The following is a 19,245-nucleotide window of genomic DNA, read 5'->3' on the forward strand; positions in this document are numbered from 1 at the left end:
ACAAGGGGGTAAATGTGTGGACAAGCAGCACTGCTGTCCCCCTGTGTGATGCACGGGTCAGTCGGAGGGACCAGTGACAGCGTGGGTGAATTTGTACTGCCAACCTTTTAGTTAGCAGTTGAGCACTTAGCTGTTTGAGCCACCTGTACGCGCGGAGGTGCTAGCGCGTGTGTGTGTATCTGCTCTGCAGCGGCCACACCCCCGCCGGCGCCTGGGTCCCTCTTGGGCTGGGCAGGTCTCCACCCACCCCGGCTTGGTCTGTACCAGTTTTACGCCGCAGGCTATACCACGCTGGCCCGCCCCAGGGACAGTTAGGCGCCTATGAATGCTGTGACTGGCTAATCTGCCCTCTGCTCTGAGGAGGAGCCGGAAGGGGACCACCTAAATACACACTAGACTCCCTTTGAAACACTGAGAAGGGAAAACTCCCAGCAGGAAAGCAGCGACTCACCTTCTCCTGGGAAGCCAAGGATTTGGGAATGAGGTAGAAGGGCAGGCCCTGGCAGTCCCCAGGATCCACCCCCCCTGCTCCACCCAGCACCATGCCTGGAAAAACCAGGTAACCCACACCCTGGGGCACCCTGCAGGGTTCCTGGAGCGCCGTGGAAGAGTCAAGTGCTTTTATCTGCGTTATCTCATTAATCCCCTCATGAACCCAGGATGGGCTGGCCCTATAATATGGACAAGTAAACTTTGGGCTCCTAAAATTTAAGTAACTTGCCCTAGGTTAGAAAGAGGAGAAACCGGGCTCAAAACTCAGGCCAGGGTCCAAAACCACCTCAGCAGCCGCCTGGGAGGAAAAGAAGACTTTAGAAAGAGGGACAGGTGCAGAGGACAAGGAGCCTGGGATCGAAGGGGCTAAGTCAGTAAAAGGCAAAGGAGCAGGAATAAGGCAACCGGGAGTGGTGGGGGACTTTGGCCTGCTGGAGAGTGCATTATTATCAGAAGGGGTATCGATTGTATCTGTCATATTAATTTCTTTAAAGAAAAAAAAATACTCTTGGGCAAATGAAACAAGACTGCAGGCCAGATTCAATGCCCAAGTTTGTGACCCCAGGATTAGATCTCAGACACAGTGGTATTTTAAGACCTTGAACCTCCTCAAAGCTGTATCAGCAGTGCCAGAAGCTTGTTCTAAATGCAGAATCTCAGGCCCCACCCCAGACCTACTGATTATAATCTGCATTTGAATAAGATCCCCAAATGGTTCTTGCTTACTTTACAATTTGAGACACTGGCAGGGGCTATTTGTATATAAATGAATGCAGCTTATGTCGTGTATAAAAGAGCCTTTTCAGGAACACCTCTCCTAACCCCCTTCCTACTTTATGACCTTGGAGGAGGGGAGGGAAGGCAACCCTTTCTTTACCTATTCTAGGTGAATCTTACTTTCTAAAAAGTCACCGTAAAACCTCTGCTCACCCTCTGACCACCCCCCACCAGACCCTGCCTTCAAGCCACACACCCCCACAGACCGTAACACCCTCTCCCACCCTCCAGCCCAGAGCAGCCTCCCCAGCTACACTATTTGCACAGAATGTATGGAAAAGAAATGAAAAGTTTTCCTTCCCAGTTCTCCATTCTTTTGTCTATTTTTAACTTTCTGCTGTTTAAGCCCTCCTACTTTTTTTACCCGCTGGCGGGGTGGGAGACAGTGAAAGTGCATAGAACCCCCTTGTCACCGTGTGGCAAAGGTGTGGGAGAAGGAAGTGACCTCAAAAGCCTGGCAGTGCCTTTGAGTAGGTCAGAGGGGCCCAGTAGACTGATATGGATTTGAGGTGTCTTTCTTGGAGCCATGGGAGGAAAATGGAGTTCCCTAGGGGAAAATGGGGTAGCTCAAACACTTAAGCGCTCAACTGTTAACTAAAAGGTTGGCAGTGCAAATTCACCCAGAGGAGCCTCAGAGCCCTGGTAATCTACTTCTGACAGGTCCCATAAAACCTGTTGCCATCAAGTTGATTCTGATTCATAGTGACCCTATAGGACAGAGAGTTTCCAAAGAACAGCTGGTGGATTTGTACCACCGACCTTTTTGGTCAGCAGCCCAACTCTTAACCACTTCACCATCAGGGCCCCACAGCCACTGAAAACCCTTTGGAGCACAGCTTTACTCTGACACGCATGGGTTCACCATGAGCTGGAATCCACTTGATGGCAACTGGTTTTGTTTTTGGTTTAGGAGACAAACACCTAGCCCACCTCCAGACTAAGGGCTCCCTCTGCAAAGCTGCCACCGGAGACAACTTGTGGGGAGGCTGGTGAGGGTCTCACCTTCAATCCTCCCCAAATCCACCCCGCACCTGGGACCGGCCATTCCTCCCAGAGACCCTGGCTCTAGGATTAGATCTCTGGTTTGTAATCTGGCCCCATTTCTTACCAGCCACGAGCCCTTAGGCAATAGAAGTTAATTTCTCTGGATTTCAATTTTTCTTGTCTAAAAAAAAAATTTTTTTTTTTTTGTAAACTAGGGGTAAAAATACTACCTACCTCATAGGGTGGTTGTTAGCAATGAATTATTACTTTTAAAGCCTATCTCAGCGCCTGACACACAGCAAGCGCTCAATAAATGCTGCTTATTAACATTATTAATATCCACTCAGACAAAAAAAAATTTTTTTTTTTTTTTTTCCCAGACAAGTGGGGGAGCCTCCCCTAAACTCCCAGAGTCCCTCAGACCACAGACTCCCAGTCTCGGCTACAGGCGCCTTTCCCCTCGCGGCCCCTAGAGGGCGCCCGGAACTCACTTGTGCTGGTCTGTGATGAAACCCCAGCTCCAGCTCAGGCTTCTGGGGCCTCTGCAGAGCAGCCGCCTCCAGCTTTTGGGTCCTGCGACTCCTCCCGCAGCAACCGAAGAAATACGGATTCTTGAACCATTGGAACGAAAACTAGGGGGGCAAGAACACAACAGTCTCCCCTAGAGCGCACATAGCGGCGGGGGCCTCGCCCCTTCCCACCCCACTCCCCACATCCCTCTCAACCTTTTCATCACGCGAGGAGGCCGAATTTCCGAAGGCTTCAGGGAGGTAGCAAAGACTCTTCCTCCTAGGCCTTGCTAGGGTCCACCATCACCAAGCCCAACCTCAGGCATTTGGGATCCCGCTGCGTCCACCATCACCAAGCCCAACCTCAGGCATTTGGGATCCCGCTGCCGGATCTAACTGCAGGGCTGGGAAATAAAGCGCAGGCGTAGGAAATCCCCAGCACCAAGAGTCAGGCCCTCCTCGGTCCGGGCTGGGGGAGGAGAAGGGGGGAGGAGGGGAGGGGTGACATGTAGGAGCGGCCGCTGGTAGTGACAGGTGTGAGCTTGTGACAGTAACTGTGGACGCCTACAGTGAAGGCTATGTGTGTACATGTGTGTATATCTTCGGCACTGCACACCTGTAGCTCCCGTGTGTAAAGGTTACACACCCCCAGTTGATGCATAATTGGAGGGTGTATGCACTGGGTTGTTTGGGTATGTGAGGTTGTACACAGCTGTGCAAGCTATGAGTGGGGGATGTGAGTTTATACACACCCCTCACTCCATATGGGTGCCCGTAACCCTCTTGCACCCCCCACCCCCCCAGCTACATCCATCACATATCGTCTTCCAGTCTGCTGTGAGCGAGCACTTTGGAAAACCCCAGATGGCTCCAGCCCTCCTTAGCGTCTTCCTATGGGACTCCCCAGGATAAGGAATCCAGGAGTGGGTGCAGGTGGGCCGGTCAAGGGCCTCCTTGGACCTGGACCCAGCCAGGGCTGAGTGGAGGTAGGCAGCTCCTTGGGTGGGCAGGGAACACCTTGCACTTAGCAGCCCTTTGGAGCCATGTGCGAAAAGCAGTGGCAGCTCCTACCAGTCGCCCAGGCAGTGGCCTGGCCATAGGGCTTCAGGCTTTTAGCTGACAAAACCATGCCTGATGTGCCAAGGAGGGTGAGGGGCTGCTCAGAAATTCGAGGGAGTGGACAGGACTGGGGGGCTGCTTGGGAGGAAAAAATGGTGTGGATGTGGGTGTGATGAGAGCAGGAGGAGCAAAGCAGGAGAAAGGGGGCTTCTTCCAGTATCTGGCTGAGGGGCCCTCAGGGCAGCCCAGGGGCCATAGCCCTCCAGCTGTTCTTTAGTATGGCTGCCGCCTCCCAGCTGCTAAAACCTTGCACAGCCCCGAGGGAGGTCCTTGCTTAGTTGGCTCATACACGTGGATCCTGCTTTGACCACATGTAGGTCACTCACACCACAAACAGGGCTCCCATGGGAATCCTGGGTCAGCCAGGTGTCACCGGGCAGCCCCAGTGCCCACACAACCCCAAGAACGAATCCGGCTTCACAAAGGCGCTATTATAGTTAACAGGTTGAACCAGATTCTCTGGGTGCGACCCTCCGCACAGCAGGGCCCCAGGACCCCAGTCCTGCCCAGCTTCTGGGGCCCCAGGCCGCGGTCCACTCACTCTCTCCGGTGGGGCTCACTTGCCACGGGAATTTGGTCTGTGTGGCTCGCTCAAGCCGAGGAAGGAAGAGGGTCCTTCTGTCCAGACAGGTCTGTTATTCCTCTTCTCTTCTCCCCGCATTTTTACACACACTTATTCAGATAATGTGTTCGTTTTCTGTTCTGAACTATCTACATCCTGATCTATCGTTTCCGGCAGGCGCAGTGGAAGGCCAGGAGTCGCGCACTTTCGAAATCTCCCGAGTTCTGGGCAAACCTGGGGGTAGTCGGCCCGACTGTTACCCTCCTCAGCCCTCTTCCCTTCGGTCTCCACCCCACTCCCACGGAGGCCGCGGGTCCGGCCCTTCTCCGCTAAGGCACGCTCGGAGGACCCGGGGTTCGCCGCTCCCCTCGCTGAGATTCCGTCGCAACGAATTCCGGGTGGAGAGTGGGGAGTCCTGCGCTTTCCCTCAGGGCCGAGGGAGGAGGCTTCACCCGAGCTCCTGTGCCGGCCAGAGGGGCCCGTGGGAGAGCGCGAGCCGGGCCACCGGGGGCCCAGTGAGCGCAGGGTACAGGAAGGCATCTAGGTGGCGGTGGACGCCCACCTGGGCGCCCGTGACCTGCGCTGGGGCCTGGACACGCTGGGTGCCCCCTTCCCCGTGAGGCTCCGACAGTCTGGGCAAGGTCTGAGAGCAGAGGGGCTGAGGGGCTCGGGGCCTGTGACGGGCCTCTGCCTGCTGGGTTGAGTGTGAGCCCCGGGCCGTTTGTGAAGACTGGGAGGCTGGAGACACATTTGGCGGGTGTATGTTGTGCCCAACGTTGCTTTGCGTTTGTCTCCGCAAGCACGGATTGGGGGGAGGCGGTGGAGGTGAAGCGCCTGGGTTTTGGAGCCGGTTTGGGGCGGGTTGTGTAGAGGTCGTTCCCCCCGCCCCCCCGCCCCCCAGCTCCTCAGCCGGACAGTCTGTGGCCAGAAAATATCCAGAGGCCTCTGGGCGCAGCAACCTTTGGAGGGGATCCCGGGGGTTGGGAGGCAAGAGAAAAGCCCGATTTCCCCTGGGGTTTGGCAGCTCCGCGATGGTGCAGCTCCGAGCACTAGCGGTGCTGCAAGACGCAAATACACCCGAGCCCTCGGCGGCTCCAGGCCGGGTGAGAGCAGAGCGCACCGCCAGACCTGCCCAGGTGGAAAGAGACGAATTCTGCGGCTGTGGGAGCGCCATTTCCGGATTTCGCTCTACCTAACGCTCGCCGCTGGAGCTGGCGCTGGCGGGAGACCCGCTCCAGACTTGGCGCTGCGGCCGGACCCCTCTCCCCTCGCCCAACATTCACCTTGTCAGGGTCGGGCCGGCACCGATGGACCTTCGCGTCAGGGACAGGGAGGCAGGCCCAAGTCCTTTGGCCCCAACTCTCCTTTCTTGACGGATTCCAGCCCCAAGAGGGCCGCGGATGAGGGAATGGATGAGCTTCCCTCCACACCAGGCCTATTTCCCCCTGTGGCTTCCCAGAGTAGCAGGTTGCTGTGCTCTTTGTCCCGAGTCGAAACCCTTGTACGGCAGCCCGGTAGGGATGAGAACGGTGGGGCTCCCGTGTCGGCCGGGTTAGGACAGCTCCAGGAACCCACACCAGCCCCACAGCCCACTTCTAGTTCCTACCGGCAAGGTCTCTCACTTTCATCCCAAATAAAGAGCCTCCTACCTCCACCCCCCACCCCCCACCTCCAGGGTGGCCAGTTTCCTAGACCTTACACCCCAGGACCCCTTCAAGAAAAGCAGACCCAAGTGAATTTTGCCTGCCTGCGATTGGCCTAGCAGATCGGAGACTAGGTGTTGCCGAGGTAGCATACCGGGGGTGCCCTTATGGCTGGAGAAGTCACTTTTTTAGATCCCTCCCAGTGTCAGGCCAGTGCTGGGAAACAGGAAGGCCTGCTGAGAGCACCACAGGCTCCTGGCCCCAATTCCTGGCTCAGTGTGCCTCAGTCTACAGCCTGATGCCACAGGGCCTAGGTCCCCAGAACTCCTAGCAGAAGTTGTCCCTCCACAGTGTATCTGTACACACCACCTTAACCCCCCAGAATTGTGTGCAGTGTTAACGCACGATTATATTCATGTATATGCAGCCATATCCCACAAGGAGTCTTCCACAACGGTCCACACTCCCCACAAAGACATTCATTCCCTCAATTGCACACTGTCACACACAAGATTACACAGTTAAAATACACAGCTCAAACACAATTGCATCACATATACGCAATTACACTGATACAGTTACAGGTGACACACAATCACATTCACACATTTAACACAGAAATAGGTTCACAAAGAGAAACTAGTATGTTCTCCCACAAACTAATACATAATTCATATGCAATCACAAATACTGGTGATCACACACATATCCAAAGAGACATGATCGTGTTCACACAAGGTTACATACACACCACTACAAGCCCAGGCATACAACCAGAGTTTTGATTTGCAATTTAAGCAAAAAACATTTGCATACAATAATTGCAAAACACACACTAAAACACCATTACCCACATTTACTATCAGTAATACCCTGACTGCCCACATGATCACAACACACACACACACACACACACACACACTGATCATACTCAAAGACATCCACATCTTCGCAAACACTAGCTCTCCCAGGAGAGAAGCAACTTGGCTCTCCTCCTCCCCTCTGCTCTATCCTCTCTGTCTGTCCCCCTCCTTCTTTTCTCTGTTCAGAGACTGCAGGTCCTGCTCCCCAGGTCAGGCAAGCCCATGACCAGCGGCTACTGCAGCAGCACCAGCCAGCACCAAATACGAGTACATTCAAGGTGCTGGGCTCAGCAAGGAGCAGGCAGCCCGGACTCCGTATCCAGAGGGTTTTATTTATTTATTTTTCACATAAATTACACAAGCACTTTATAAAATGGTTACACAGAAAACACCTTATAAGTGCATAACTTAATCCCCCCACCCCTATGAACAGAATCTGAAGAAATGGGCCGAGTTTGTGAGTTTGTGTAAAAACCTGCCTGTGAGTACCTGGATGCCGCTGGGCTGTGTGATGGGGGCCTGGAAGGCAAGTGACGTTGTTTGCTTTTGTGCATGGGATTGTGTGTCACCGTGTGACCGTGGCCTTGTGTTGGGGGGGCCGTGCTACCCAGAGTGAGTCTGGGTGACCCCTCACCTGTGCCTGGTAGTGAGAGTCAAGGGTGTGAAGGCTGCAATCCTGTGTTACATGTCACCCTGCCATGGGTCCCCCTGTGTGTGCTTCTAGGGTAACACCAGGAGGGACCCTGCCATCGCTTCCGTGTGGGCCTGTGGGTGTGAGAGGGACACAGATAGGGGATTTCCGCAAGGCAAGTTCAGATGGCAGTCCTGGGGACCCCAGAAACTCTTCCTCCACCACTCCCCCTACCTCTCTCGGGCCCCAAGTTAAAAATCAGAATAAAAGAAAATAGACGCAAACTGAGGATTCTCAACAGTTCCGGTGGGCGCGGAATTCTCCTGTCCTGTCCCGCGAGCCCTTTTCTTCCTCCGAAGAGAGAGCAGGGCCGGCGGGAGGGTGCGGGCCGGTGCAGAGGGGTGCAGCCTGCCTCCCGCGTGCAGTCCACGGCGGGGAGGGACGCGGGTGAGTCCTGGTTCTGGGCCTCAGCGACCCCTGGCTGGGTTGGGGGTCCCTCGGGGAAGGAGTGCAGTCTCACTCGCAGGCCGACGCCACCGACGTGACGCTGGTGATCTTGGTGGAGTCATCAGACCAGGGTTGCAGGTTCTGCAGGGCGAAGAGCGACGAGTTGTGTACGCACAGCGGATCGGCGGGCAGCGGCTGAGCCAGGCTCTTCTGGAAGGCCTCCTGCTGCAGCTGCAGGAGGATGCGGTTCGCCTGCTGCCTCTCGGCCTCGCGCTCCTCCGCCGTCTGCCGCCTGCACCGGGACAAGCCGCCGCGCGGTTAGCCGCCGGGACACCGCCTCTCTCCCCCCCGCCCCCAGGATCCGGGTCCGCTCCGGAGAGAGAGCCTGAGCGGGCACTGCTCCCCTGTGCAGCCCCGAACTCCAGCTCGGCCTCCTTTGACGCAGTACCTTCCCTTGAGAGTCCTGACTCCGGCAAAGTCTGGAAACCAGCCCCCAAAGTGGATGGAGGGGGGATGCCCCCAGGGAGATGGTGTCAAGTCCGCTAGGTCCAAGCCACTGGGGCGTCCATCAACGCGAAGCGCCCATACCCCACTAGCCTTGGACAGTGCGACTAGGGGTAGAAAGGCGGCGACCTAGATGGCGTCCTGCCTCTCCCCAGCCTCGAGGGAGCCCAGGTGCAGTCCCAAGCCAAGGAGCCTTACCCGCCTCACCCTTCAAGGCCAAAAGGCCAGGGCCAGACAGATGCGAGCCGCCTGCAAACCTCTTCTCTCCCTGCTTTCTGCCAACTTCTCACAGGCCTCCGGCCTCTCGCCCAAGGCCCTCGCCCTGCGTCCTGCCGGGGCTCCCGCCCGACGCGGCCTCCTCCGAGGAGGTCTACGGAGGCGATGACTCACTTATTCCATTTAATGCCGCCCCTCCACCCCGTCAACTGAGATCAAACGTCTGTCTCTAAGGTGGACAGACCTAATGGGAGTCCCCGGGGCCTCCAGAAGCAATTTGTAGGCGATCGATGAACCCGGGCGAAGATGGCGAGGGCCTCTTCGAGTGGCGGATGCCGGCCTCCTCTGCGCCTCCCCTTCTTGCCTTTCCGCTCTGTGTAAGTCTTTTGGCCTCTGTCCTCCCTTTCTTTCCTGCATGTCCAGCCGCCTGAATGTTTCTCTTCCTTTACACTTTATGTCTTTATCTCTCGTTTTGTCTCCCCCCACTCTCTTCGTTCTCTCAGAATTAAGGGAATTCGTTTGAAACGAATATGCGGCTGTTAGTCATCCGTTGCATATCTTTATTATAAATAAAACTCCCACAGGCTGCCTGTTTTTCTCCTTTCCCCCCTGCAGTGTCTATCTTTTTTTTTTCTTTGTGTTTTAGTTTCTCTTTTTGCGTGTGCTCTCTGTCTCTCCCCTCCCAACCTCTCTGAAACACCCACCCCATGGCTCCCTCCTCTCCCCAGGCTGCAGCTTTCAGCAGGCTTTAGGAACACCAGCCCCCTCCACCCCCGTACCAGCTAGCCTTTGCTCTCTCTTTAACTAGCTTTCCAGAGGACTGAGGCCACGTCCCCCAACTCCTTCTCCCGTAGCAGGAATGTTAGGGGGGGCAGACTCTAGGGGCTATGGCTTGCTTTGCAGCCCGATGGGCCGATTCCCCACCTTCAATGAGAAAAAGAGAAAACTCCAATTCCTTCGTCTTGCCCGGAGGACTGCCTGGACGGCGCTAACTCTGGCCAGAATCTCTGCTTTCCCCATGCGGAGCTCCGGAGTGTGTGGAACCCAGTGAATGGGCCGGATGGGAAGGGTGCCAGAGGGTACAAGTAGGGTGCAAGTGGATGTAGCTGGAGAAAGCGCTAGGGGTATGCGGAGAATAAGGCTGCTTAGGAGTGTGGGGGACGCTGCGTGTCCATGAAGGAGACAGCAAAAACGAAAGACGTAGAAGTATACATATGTATGCGAAAAAAATAAAATGAGTATGTAGTGAATGCAGTCGTGGGTGTGTGACGGGAGTAAGGGAAAATGTATCTCACCCACGCCCATCTGCTCCTAATTGATCCCGCTTTCATGGGACCCGCGAAATGCCTGCTGCAGCCGGTGCAGATTGATTTTCCCCTTCCAGGGTAGGGGCCGGCTGCTCGAGGCCGCGCGTCTGGGGAGGACAGCGTCAGCAGGGCTCAGCCGGGGTCGGGGCTTCATGCGCGCTACCGGAGCCCCGGCTGGAGCGCAGAAACTAGGCGCGGGCCATTCTGCCTTCAGTCTCCTGGAAGCGCGAGTCTGAGCAAACAAAAAGCCCCTCAGGCCTCGCTGAGCCGGGAAGCTTAGACTGCATAGACTGCTCCAACCTGCCTGTTTCCCAAGCAGCGGAAGAGCCCAGCGGCGTCTACACGGGCATAGTGTGGTAGCCAAAAAGCTCTGAAACTTCAGGAAAAACAGAGCCCGAGCTGGAGCTCCCAGTCCCATCCCAGCTGTAGGCTGCCGTTGTTTCCTGCTCCCCAGGAGCCTAGGAGGAGTCTCTGGCTCCTCGGATCGGATTGGGAAGAGGCGAGCAGAGGGAGTGTGTGCACCCCGGGAGGCCCTAGCCGAGAGCCGCCCGAGCCTCCGCCGCCCGCGGCCGCGCCCGCCCGCGCGCTCACCTCCACTTTGTCCGCCGGTTCTGGAACCAGGTTTTGACCTGCGCGTCGGTCATTTTGAGCGCCTTGGCTAGGGCGGCGCGCTCGGCCGAGGCTAGGTACTTCTGGCGGTGGAAGCGCTTCTCCAGCTCGCAGATCTGCAGGCGCGTGAAGGACGTGCGCGGCTTCTTCTTCTTGGGGGGCGTCCGGTTCTGATAGGGGTGACCTATACGGCGTGTTACAGTGAAGGGTGAGAGGGCCACTGGAGCGGGAGACAGACAGACGGCAGAAGCAAGCGGCAGAGCGTCAGGAAGCGTCCCAGGCCTGATACCCCGCGAGCCAGCTAGCGCAGGGGCTGGACCCCAGAGCAGGCGTGTGAGCCTCCGGTCAGCCCTCAGCGCCAAAGCCTCAGCAGGAACGGCTCCCTCCCGCCTTCCAGGCCCTCACGGCTGCCACCACCACAAAGGCCTCCCTAGCCCCCGGCCGGGAGTGCCCAGCGCAGACATGGCCACAGCCACCTCCACTGTCCTCCAGAGGGGCAGGTCTGAGGAGAGCTAAAAGGCAGGCCCAGGTCTCCAGTGTCAGGGAAGCTTCACAACGTTAACAGCCCCTGCTTTGGTCAAGGCCCCCAACCCTGATCCCTGACCTGAGCCTCCATCACACAGCAACACACACAGACACATGACACGTAGCGGCCACAAACTTCTGGATCTACACACCCAGTCAGGCAGACACACAGCCATACAAGCACAACACAGGCACACAGGCAGGGGCCCACAGGAGGCTGGCAAGGAAGGCACCAGCCATATCCTGGCTGGAAACCTCACATGCTTTTCATGCTCCTCCTTCAGGCCTGAAGCAGGTTTGGGTGGGCTGTGGCTCCCCTGGGTATGCCCTCTATGGAGTACCTCTCCCCAGAGATGGGAACAGTAGGTTCTGGGCTGGAGTTCAGTCCATCGCTTCAAGCCTGGCCTGGCCTGGGTGGGAGGAGTGGATGGGCACTAGGCCCAGGCTACTACTTCTTCAGGTCCAAGAGGACTGGGGGGCCAGGAAAAAAAGCTCAGCGGCCCTGGAGTGAAGGGCCCTTGCCGAAGGCCCAGAGCAGCAGTCTTCTCCCTCTGCCCGCCCCCTTCTGCCACAGCCCCAGCGTCTGGGCCCAGGCTCCAGGAGCAGCCTGCCTGCCTGGGTGTCTGCACCAGGAGCAGGGGACTTGGGATGCCTTGGGATCGCCTAGCCGCAAAGCCTAGCTCTGTCTCTCCCACTCTATGTGCACCCCATCCCATTCCACCCTTGGGCCCTGGAGCCTTGCAGCTCGCGAGCCCCAAGTGGCGCCGGCAGCGGCCTGGGCCTCCTGCCTCTCGACTCTAAGACCCGGCCAACGAACCCGGACTCAACTCGCGGCTGCTTCCCAGCGGGGTTTGGGAGCCTGGACTGGCGACGGAGGGTCGTGGTCCCAGATCCCGGGAACGCTAAGAAGAGTGAGAGGACCGGCAGGGGAATCTGGCCCGCGCGAGAGCGAGACTAGAGAGCGGAAGCCGAGCGCAGGGAGCCAGGGCAAGCGGAGGAGGCGCGAAGCAGCAGCGGCGAGGGCGGCAGCCTGCCGCCGCAGAGTGCGTAATCTTCCCGGGAGCCGTCCACAGGCCGGGGATCGATCGCCGCAGGGGACCTTACATTATTCAAGCCAGAGGGAACTGGGCTGGTCCCGGGGGAGGACGCTGCGCCCGAACAGAGCAAAAGCAAAGCCGGAGCAGTCCCAGGCGGCTCAGCCCGCGCTGCCGCCGCCTGAGACGCAGCCCGCAGTCGGGAAAGAAGGACTCGCCGACTCTGCGGCTTTACCCAGGCTCTGGGTGTCTGTTAGAAGGGCAGCGGAGCCGGGCCGCGCGACAGGCCCAGAGCTTGAAGCGCGAAGTGTGTGTGTGCACAGGGGCGGGAGGTGGGGGAACCTGTTCTTTCCTTGCGCGGGATTCAGGTACTCGAAGAGGGAGCCGTGCCGGCTGACTGGGCCAGAGAACGGCGGCCGGGACCGCAGAATCTGAGTTTGTTCACATCGTGCCCCTTTCTCCGACATTCCTGAACCCCAAAGGCTACTGTAGGTAGCCCCGAAGCTACGGCCCCCTTCCCTCTGCCTGCCCGGTCCCTGGGATCCCGAGGAGGGACCAAGGAGAGCTTCTCGGAGCTGGGGTCCTGGGGGAGAGACCAAGAGGGGCCCAGGATAGGAGAACTCTTAGAGCATGGCCATTCCGCAAGCACAGACAGGAGGCAGGCGGCTAAACTTGGGGAAGTCGCTAGAGAAGCTGGGCGCCCTGGCGCGCAGTAGGGACTGCGGAGAGCCACCGAGTGAGGCGAGGGTGGCGCACAGCCTGGGGCTCGGGCAGGAGGGGCGCAGCGCGTTGGCCCGACTCACCTGTGAACCTGTCCTTTGTGTATCTGCGGTTACTCTCCATCCAGGGGAAGGTGAGGCCTGTTAGGTTGTTAACGCCCGGCACGGCAGGCACGGAGGGCACGGTGGGCAAGCCGGTAGCCAGGGACTGGGGATGGGCCACGGATCCCGCGAGCGGCCTGTGTGCCGGAACCCGGATCACTCCTGCAGCGCTCAGCGACCCCCCGCCGCCGCCCCCGCTGCCGCCGCCGGGTCCGGGGCCGCCGGCCAAGGCCATGTTCACGTTGTAGGAGCCGGCCAGCGGGCCCATGCTGCAGGCGCCGCTGCCGCCGCTACCGCCTGCTGGGCCACCCGGGCCGCCAGCGCTGTAGGCCCCTGGGCCCCCGACCCCTACCCCGGTCGCTGGGCCCCCGCCACCGCCGTAAGCGTAAGCGCCTCCGACCAAACAGCCAAGGCCGTATTCTCCGTCCTGAAGGCGCGAGGCGGGCCCCATGCAGCCGCCCTGGTCCGGGCTGTTGAGGATCTGATCGATGCCGAAGCTGATGGGTTCCGCGTGGCCCGGGTGAAGGTGATGCGGACCCAGGTGTTCCATGCTGGCCCCGGCCCCGCAGGGGGGCCGGGCGACGGCACTCGAGGCTCTGGGCTCCGGGGCAGCGCGCACGGGCGCAGAGGCGGCGGCGGCTCCCGGCTGAGCCGAGACTTGGAGGCGAAGTGCGCAGGGAGGGCTAAAGTAGGGGGAGGGGAGGGAGAGAGGGGGAGCCGTATTCTTCCCTTCTCCTGCTGCTCCTTCCCGTCTCCTGGCTGCTCGCTCGCTGTTGACTCTGGGACATCAATCACCGGGCGAAAAAGCCCGGTGCGAGCTAGCCTAGCCGTTTCGGCCGGGTCTCTTCATTGGCTGCGCGAGGAGAGGAGCAGGGTGAATGACAGCGCGGGGGCGGGGGAGGGGGAAAGGGAGGCCCGGAGCGGAGACGGAGGCAGGAGTCAGAGATAGAGGGACAGAGACCAAGGCTAGGAGAAGGAGTTCAGGAAGAGCGAGAAGAGAACAGGGGGAGGCGTAAAAGGAGAAAGAAAGAACTACAGGCGGCTATTCCGAGAGACCAACAGACAGATGGAACCAAGGAAGGGGAGTTCAGAGCCCCTTCCCAGCCTGATAGGAGCCATCCCTCACTTTGAACGAGGCTGAAGGGTGCAGCCCACCAGGCCTCTGGGGAAGAGTGTCCCTGCACAACCGAGAATCCCCCCCGGGCTCAGCTGGGAAACACCTGTCACTCAAACCGGCGATTTACTCCAAACTTCCGGCCTGACTGATTAGAAAATAGAGGATGGTCTATTCCCCAGGTATGGAGCCCAGGCCCCTGAGGCAGGACGGTGAGTTCAGGCTTGTCCTGCTTTACAACAGAAGCCTAGGAACAGCTGGCTGTATGTTGTTGGGGGAAAAAAAAGTCAACAACCACTCCAACTCAGCCCTTTTAGAGAAACTGAGGAAGAGAAGACTTTTTGAAAGGCAGGCACAACTCAAGGGAGTTGCCTTGAGGCCTGCTGCTGGAGTGTCCATGGCCTCAAGAGCCTCCTTTTCTTTTAAAGAAACAGATGCCTCAAGAAGCAATTCACATAGCAGGTGACTGAATTCAACCTGACTGCTTCCCACAGAAGCCTTTGACTGTGAAGGGAAAGGAGTTGTTTTATTTTTTGAAATCTAGGGGCTTAAGGCTGCAAGGACTGGGAAAGGTGGATCAGGGAAATGCATCCAGGACAAATTTAGGTCTTTTCAAAGTTTTGCTTGTGGCTGACTGGCCTAGAGCCCAGGAGAGAAGGAGGAAACTCCCTTTTTCTGCTTCCTGTCTTTCCCCTCTCTTGTAGGGAAAGGGCTGCTCCCTCCCAAGAGCCAAGCTCTGGAAAAGGCACAGGTTAGAACATTTTCCATCTATTTCTGGTCTACTTCAGGTCAGTTTCAGATTCATCTCACCTTCAGGAGGAACTGTCTGTATCAGGCAAGATGCTAGGTGCCTTCACATTCTACTTATCAAGTCTCCTTGCAATCTATTTGTTTTTGCATTTTTTTTCCCCCTTAAAGAGCTCTTTGAAGGCAGGGAGGGGACTACTCATCTCTGTACCCCCTCAACATGGCCCCAACCCACAACATATGCTCATCTTGGCTGAAAAATGAATGAGTGAATCCCCTTATTCAACAATATTTATCGAGCACCTACTATGTGCCAGGCACTGTTCTAGGCACTGGGAATATGGCAGTGAACAAAGAAAAGGCTCTGTCCTCATGGAGCTTATGTTCTAGTAGGGCGGTAACAAATAAACACATAAGCAAGTAAATATTTATATATTTAATATATTTATATATAAATGAATCATTAGCTATAAATATATAAAATTATATATAAGATATAATAATATAGCATATTAATATAAATGTCCATCGACTGATGAACAGATAAACAAAATGTGGTATATACATACAATGGAATATGATTCAGCCATAAAAAGGAATAAAGAGCTGATTCATGCTACAACATGGACCAACATTGAAAACATTACGCTAAGTGAAAAAAGCCAGACACAAAAGGTTACATATTATACAAAATAAATTATATATTTAATCTATAAATATAGGTAAGTAAATATATAATAAGTCAGATGGTAATAAGTGCTATGGAGAACAATATAAACTTAACTGTATACCAACCCTTTGAGACAAGTATTATCCCTACTTTACAGTTGTGGGGAAACCAAATTTCAGAAAGTCTGAGTGACCTGATCAAGACAGAGGAGCTGAATTCAACCTGCTTTGTGGGTTGGCCTGGTTGGAAGCTTGTCTCTATGGGAAACCTTTTTTGGGCTCCAGAGAGGTAGGCAAAGACCCACTCAAGACAAAGCCAGATGTGAGATTGATGATTGTTTGCAAACACTGAGCAGAGTCATGAGGGGAGAGCTTTACTTCCTCTCTACTTCTCTCCTCCCCGTCCCCGTCCATGGCCCAATCCATGTACCTCACCCATACCTGAGAGGCTCCATGACTTATTTAGGAAGTTGTTTTGAGTGGAATGAGTGTCATTTCTGGCTCTTATCTTGAGACAAATGTTTACTGAGTAATTCCTATGCACCAGGCACCTCATGACACTTGTCTTATTTAAGACTCACAACAACCTTGTGAAGTTAGTAGAAGTGTCCCTATTGTTTATAATCAAGAAAACTGAATGGCTGTTCACAGCAATATTATTCGTAGTAGCCAAAAACTTGAAACAACCAAAATGTCCAACAATTGAGCAGGTAAGCAAAATGTGCTTTATCAATACAATGGAATATGAGTCAGCCATAAAAAGGAATGAAGTGCTGTTTCATGCTATGACATGGGCGAACCTCAAAAACACCGTGTTAAATGAAAGAAGTCAGACACATAAGGTCACATATTGTAGGATTCCATTTATACAAAATGTCCAGAGTGGGCAAATCCATGGAGCCAGAAGGTCAATTAGTCGTTGCCAGGGGCTGGTGAGAGGGGAGGAGTGGGGAGTGACTGCTAATGGGTATGGGAGTTTCTTTTTGGGGTGATGAAAATATTCCAAAATTAGATAGTGGCGATGGTTGCACAACTTTGTGAATATACTAAAAACCACTGAACTGTACACTTTCAAAGGCTAAATATTATGGTATGTGAATTACATCTCATTTAAAAAGAGAAATGGAAATTGAGACTTGGTGAGGTGAACGAACTACCCCAAAGTGCCACAACCAGAAGAGGGTTGGTTTGGGATCCCAAAACTAGAACTGTTTTCCCTGTATAAGGCTGAAAACTATGGGGAGGGATGCTACAGATTCTTTTGAGGCTAGGTCCCAATGGCTCTATTCCTTTTAGTCAAGAAGTTACTTGCATGTCTAACCACAGTCCTGCTTGCTGCAGTCAAAAATCCTATCTTTCCAGGTTATCCTTTGCTACTTTTTGGCCCATGCAGGAAACCTCCTGAGTGTTTCTAACCCTCTGCACCTCCAGCCTCTTTTCCTCACCCGGGTGTACCTTTCTAGTTGCTCTGGCCTTCCAATCCTGTGTGTTTCAATTTTTGGGGGGGGGGGGATCTGATCCACCACTTGAACTCCTTAAATCTGGCACTAGTTTTTCAGGGTACCTGGGAGGAGACCTTACTGGCCCAGCCTTGATTGGCAGAGGTCACAGCTGCCTAGTAGGCCAGTAAGACCATTAGGCTCAATCATAATCTGCCACCCTGAATTCCCCCTGCCCTCACAACTGGGTTTTTTTTCACAACTGCTGCCCAACGGATCTCTTCTGGTTACTTTCCATCCACCTCTCCTGCTTATCAGGGTCAACTTTTATCCCAATCCAAATCTCCCTTGTGCTGGCCTCCTCCCTGAAGCCCCTCGGTTGGGTTTCTGTTAGTCCCCTTGACCTTAGCCTTTGTCTTCCAATAGGGTAGCTGCTGAGGTTCAAGATTTCCCTCTCAGCTTCTTCTGAGTTCAGAAAGAGGAGATTAAAGGGTCAGGACTCACTGGGCTCTGCCCACCCCCACCCCCCACCCCCTCCCCTTCTCCAGGAAGTGGTGTTACCTGAGCACAACATTGAAGGCTGGAAAGTTTTCTGAAATGGAGGAGGAGATTCACACAGAGCTTATAATGGGTGCAGCTTCTGGGTTTCCACAGTGCTTTCTCGTGCCTGCCCAGGCTGTCCCATCTGCATGGCAACTCTGTCAGGAAAAAGGAAAGAGGAAAAGACAGCAGGACTCACAAAGCTCCCCAGCTGTCCTAAGTGACTTCATTTGCAGTAGTTACCTTGTCTCATCCCCCAATAATCCTGTGATGTGGTTTTTGTTATCCCCATTTTACAGATGAGGAAATCAAGGCACTGAGAGCTGGAAAGGTGGGCAAAGACAACTCAAATGCTGGTTTTCTGACTCTACTCATCCATCACAAGCTGCTTCCTCAAGCCCAAACTTGGCAGATGTGGTCCTCAACTTGCCTGCACACACCTAGGTGAGTTGCAGACCCTTCTCTCTAGCCCTGAGGCCGCCAAGTGACTCCTGCCCCAAGAGCCAGCCCCTCCCTCGCCTGCTGAATAAAGAAGTGCCTCCAATTAAAAGAGGAGCAGCTGGGGCTGAGGCTGGGGGTAGAGAAGGAGAAAAGGGGCCATGTGGGATCCTAAGGAGACTCCCCCCTGTGGCCCCTCTGGGAGAGACCCCCGGGGCAGGGGTTGTCCTTTTGCTTAGGGGTATGTGTGGTAACTTAATTACTTTGTGTTTGTGGGACTCTGTGCCAGCAAGGGGACAGCAGGTGTGAAAGTGTGTGTGACAGTGAGGGTAGGGAGGACTGCACAGTTGTACTGGGTATGTCTTTAAGGAATCATTTTTTTCATTTATTAAAAAAATATTTTTTGAGTGTCTATTATGTATCAGGCACTGTGTTAGGTGGTTGGGATACAACTGCAAATAAAATGAGTTTTGGTCAATGTGTTGGGGGAGAGGAAGTCTGGGTTGTCTTTACAGCTGGATTTGTCTGTGTCAATGAGAATGCAAGTGAACGTGTGCTTTCTGTAACAGGAGGAGAGCATGTGTCTACAACTGTTCTCTGTAAGGTGCACACGGGATGGGCTGAGCTGGTTCCTTCGCTGCTGGTGTCAAAATGTGAGTGTAATAACGATGTGTGCTTCAATGGCGTGTGTGTTATCTGTGGGACAGGGGTCAGTATTCTAGTGTAGTTAATGAGGAAATGACCATATGTGGCCCTTTGGGTGTGGGGAGAGAAGGGCGGGGTATGCCCAATGGACATTTAGCAGGAAAAGAATGGGATGAGCTGAGAAGCCTATTAGAGATGGGTGACATGAAGGGGTCCATGGTGGAGCCATTAGGGTCTTTGTCCAGTACCAAAGGTGCCCCCGCCTGTCTTGCCCATCTGCCTCAGTGAGGGTGGCAAAAAAACTGCCCCTTCTCAGTGGGAGGCAGGCCCAGCTGGTGACTTAGTGACTTGGCAATCCAGTAAAGGTAACTCTATTCCCCCACCCCCCAGGCTCATGGTCTCTGAGAACCTAGGTTTGGTGAGGAGGGAAGTGAGCAGGCTAGGCTTGTTCCAGCCACAAAACTCAATAGCTCCTCATGGCTGGGGCATTTGCTTGTATTCCAGGGCCGGCCCCATGGGCCCCCATCCAATCCTTGCAGTAACAGAGGTGGAGGGCCTCCCCAACACCTAAGCATACATTTCTCCTCCAGAGGAGGGACCAAAACGGGTA

The 19,245-nt window shown here is 55.2% G+C and overlaps 1 protein-coding gene across 1 annotated transcript; it reads right to left on the reverse strand.

Annotated features, from left to right (window-relative positions):
• Positions 1-8,096: 8,096 nt before the first annotated feature.
• On the reverse strand, positions 8,097-13,593 carry TLX1 (T cell leukemia homeobox 1). Its single transcript, XM_003409170.3, has 3 exons — positions 13,026-13,593; positions 10,646-10,847; positions 8,097-8,319 (listed from the first exon to the last, which is right to left on the reverse strand). Exons 1-3 carry the CDS (start codon positions 13,591-13,593, stop codon positions 8,097-8,099), a joined length of 993 nt encoding a protein of 330 aa, XP_003409218.1.
• Positions 13,594-19,245: the final 5,652 nt, after the last annotated feature.

Source organism: Loxodonta africana, chromosome 16 (assembly GCF_030014295.1).
Source record: "Loxodonta africana isolate mLoxAfr1 chromosome 16, mLoxAfr1.hap2, whole genome shotgun sequence".
NCBI lineage: Eukaryota > Metazoa > Chordata > Mammalia > Proboscidea > Elephantidae > Loxodonta > Loxodonta africana.

Coding starts and splice junctions, on each gene's coding strand:
- TLX1 (XM_003409170.3), bottom strand. CDS start 13,593: ATGGAACACCTGGGTCCGCATCACCTTCACCCGGGCCACGCGGAACCC. Junction 10,848..13,025: donor CACAAAGGACAGGTTCACAG/GTGAGTCGGGCC, acceptor CACGCCGTATAG/GTCACCCCTATCAGAACCGG. Junction 8,320..10,645: donor AACCGGCGGACAAAGTGGAG/GTGAGCGCGCGG, acceptor GTCCCGGTGCAG/GCGGCAGACGGCGGAGGAGC.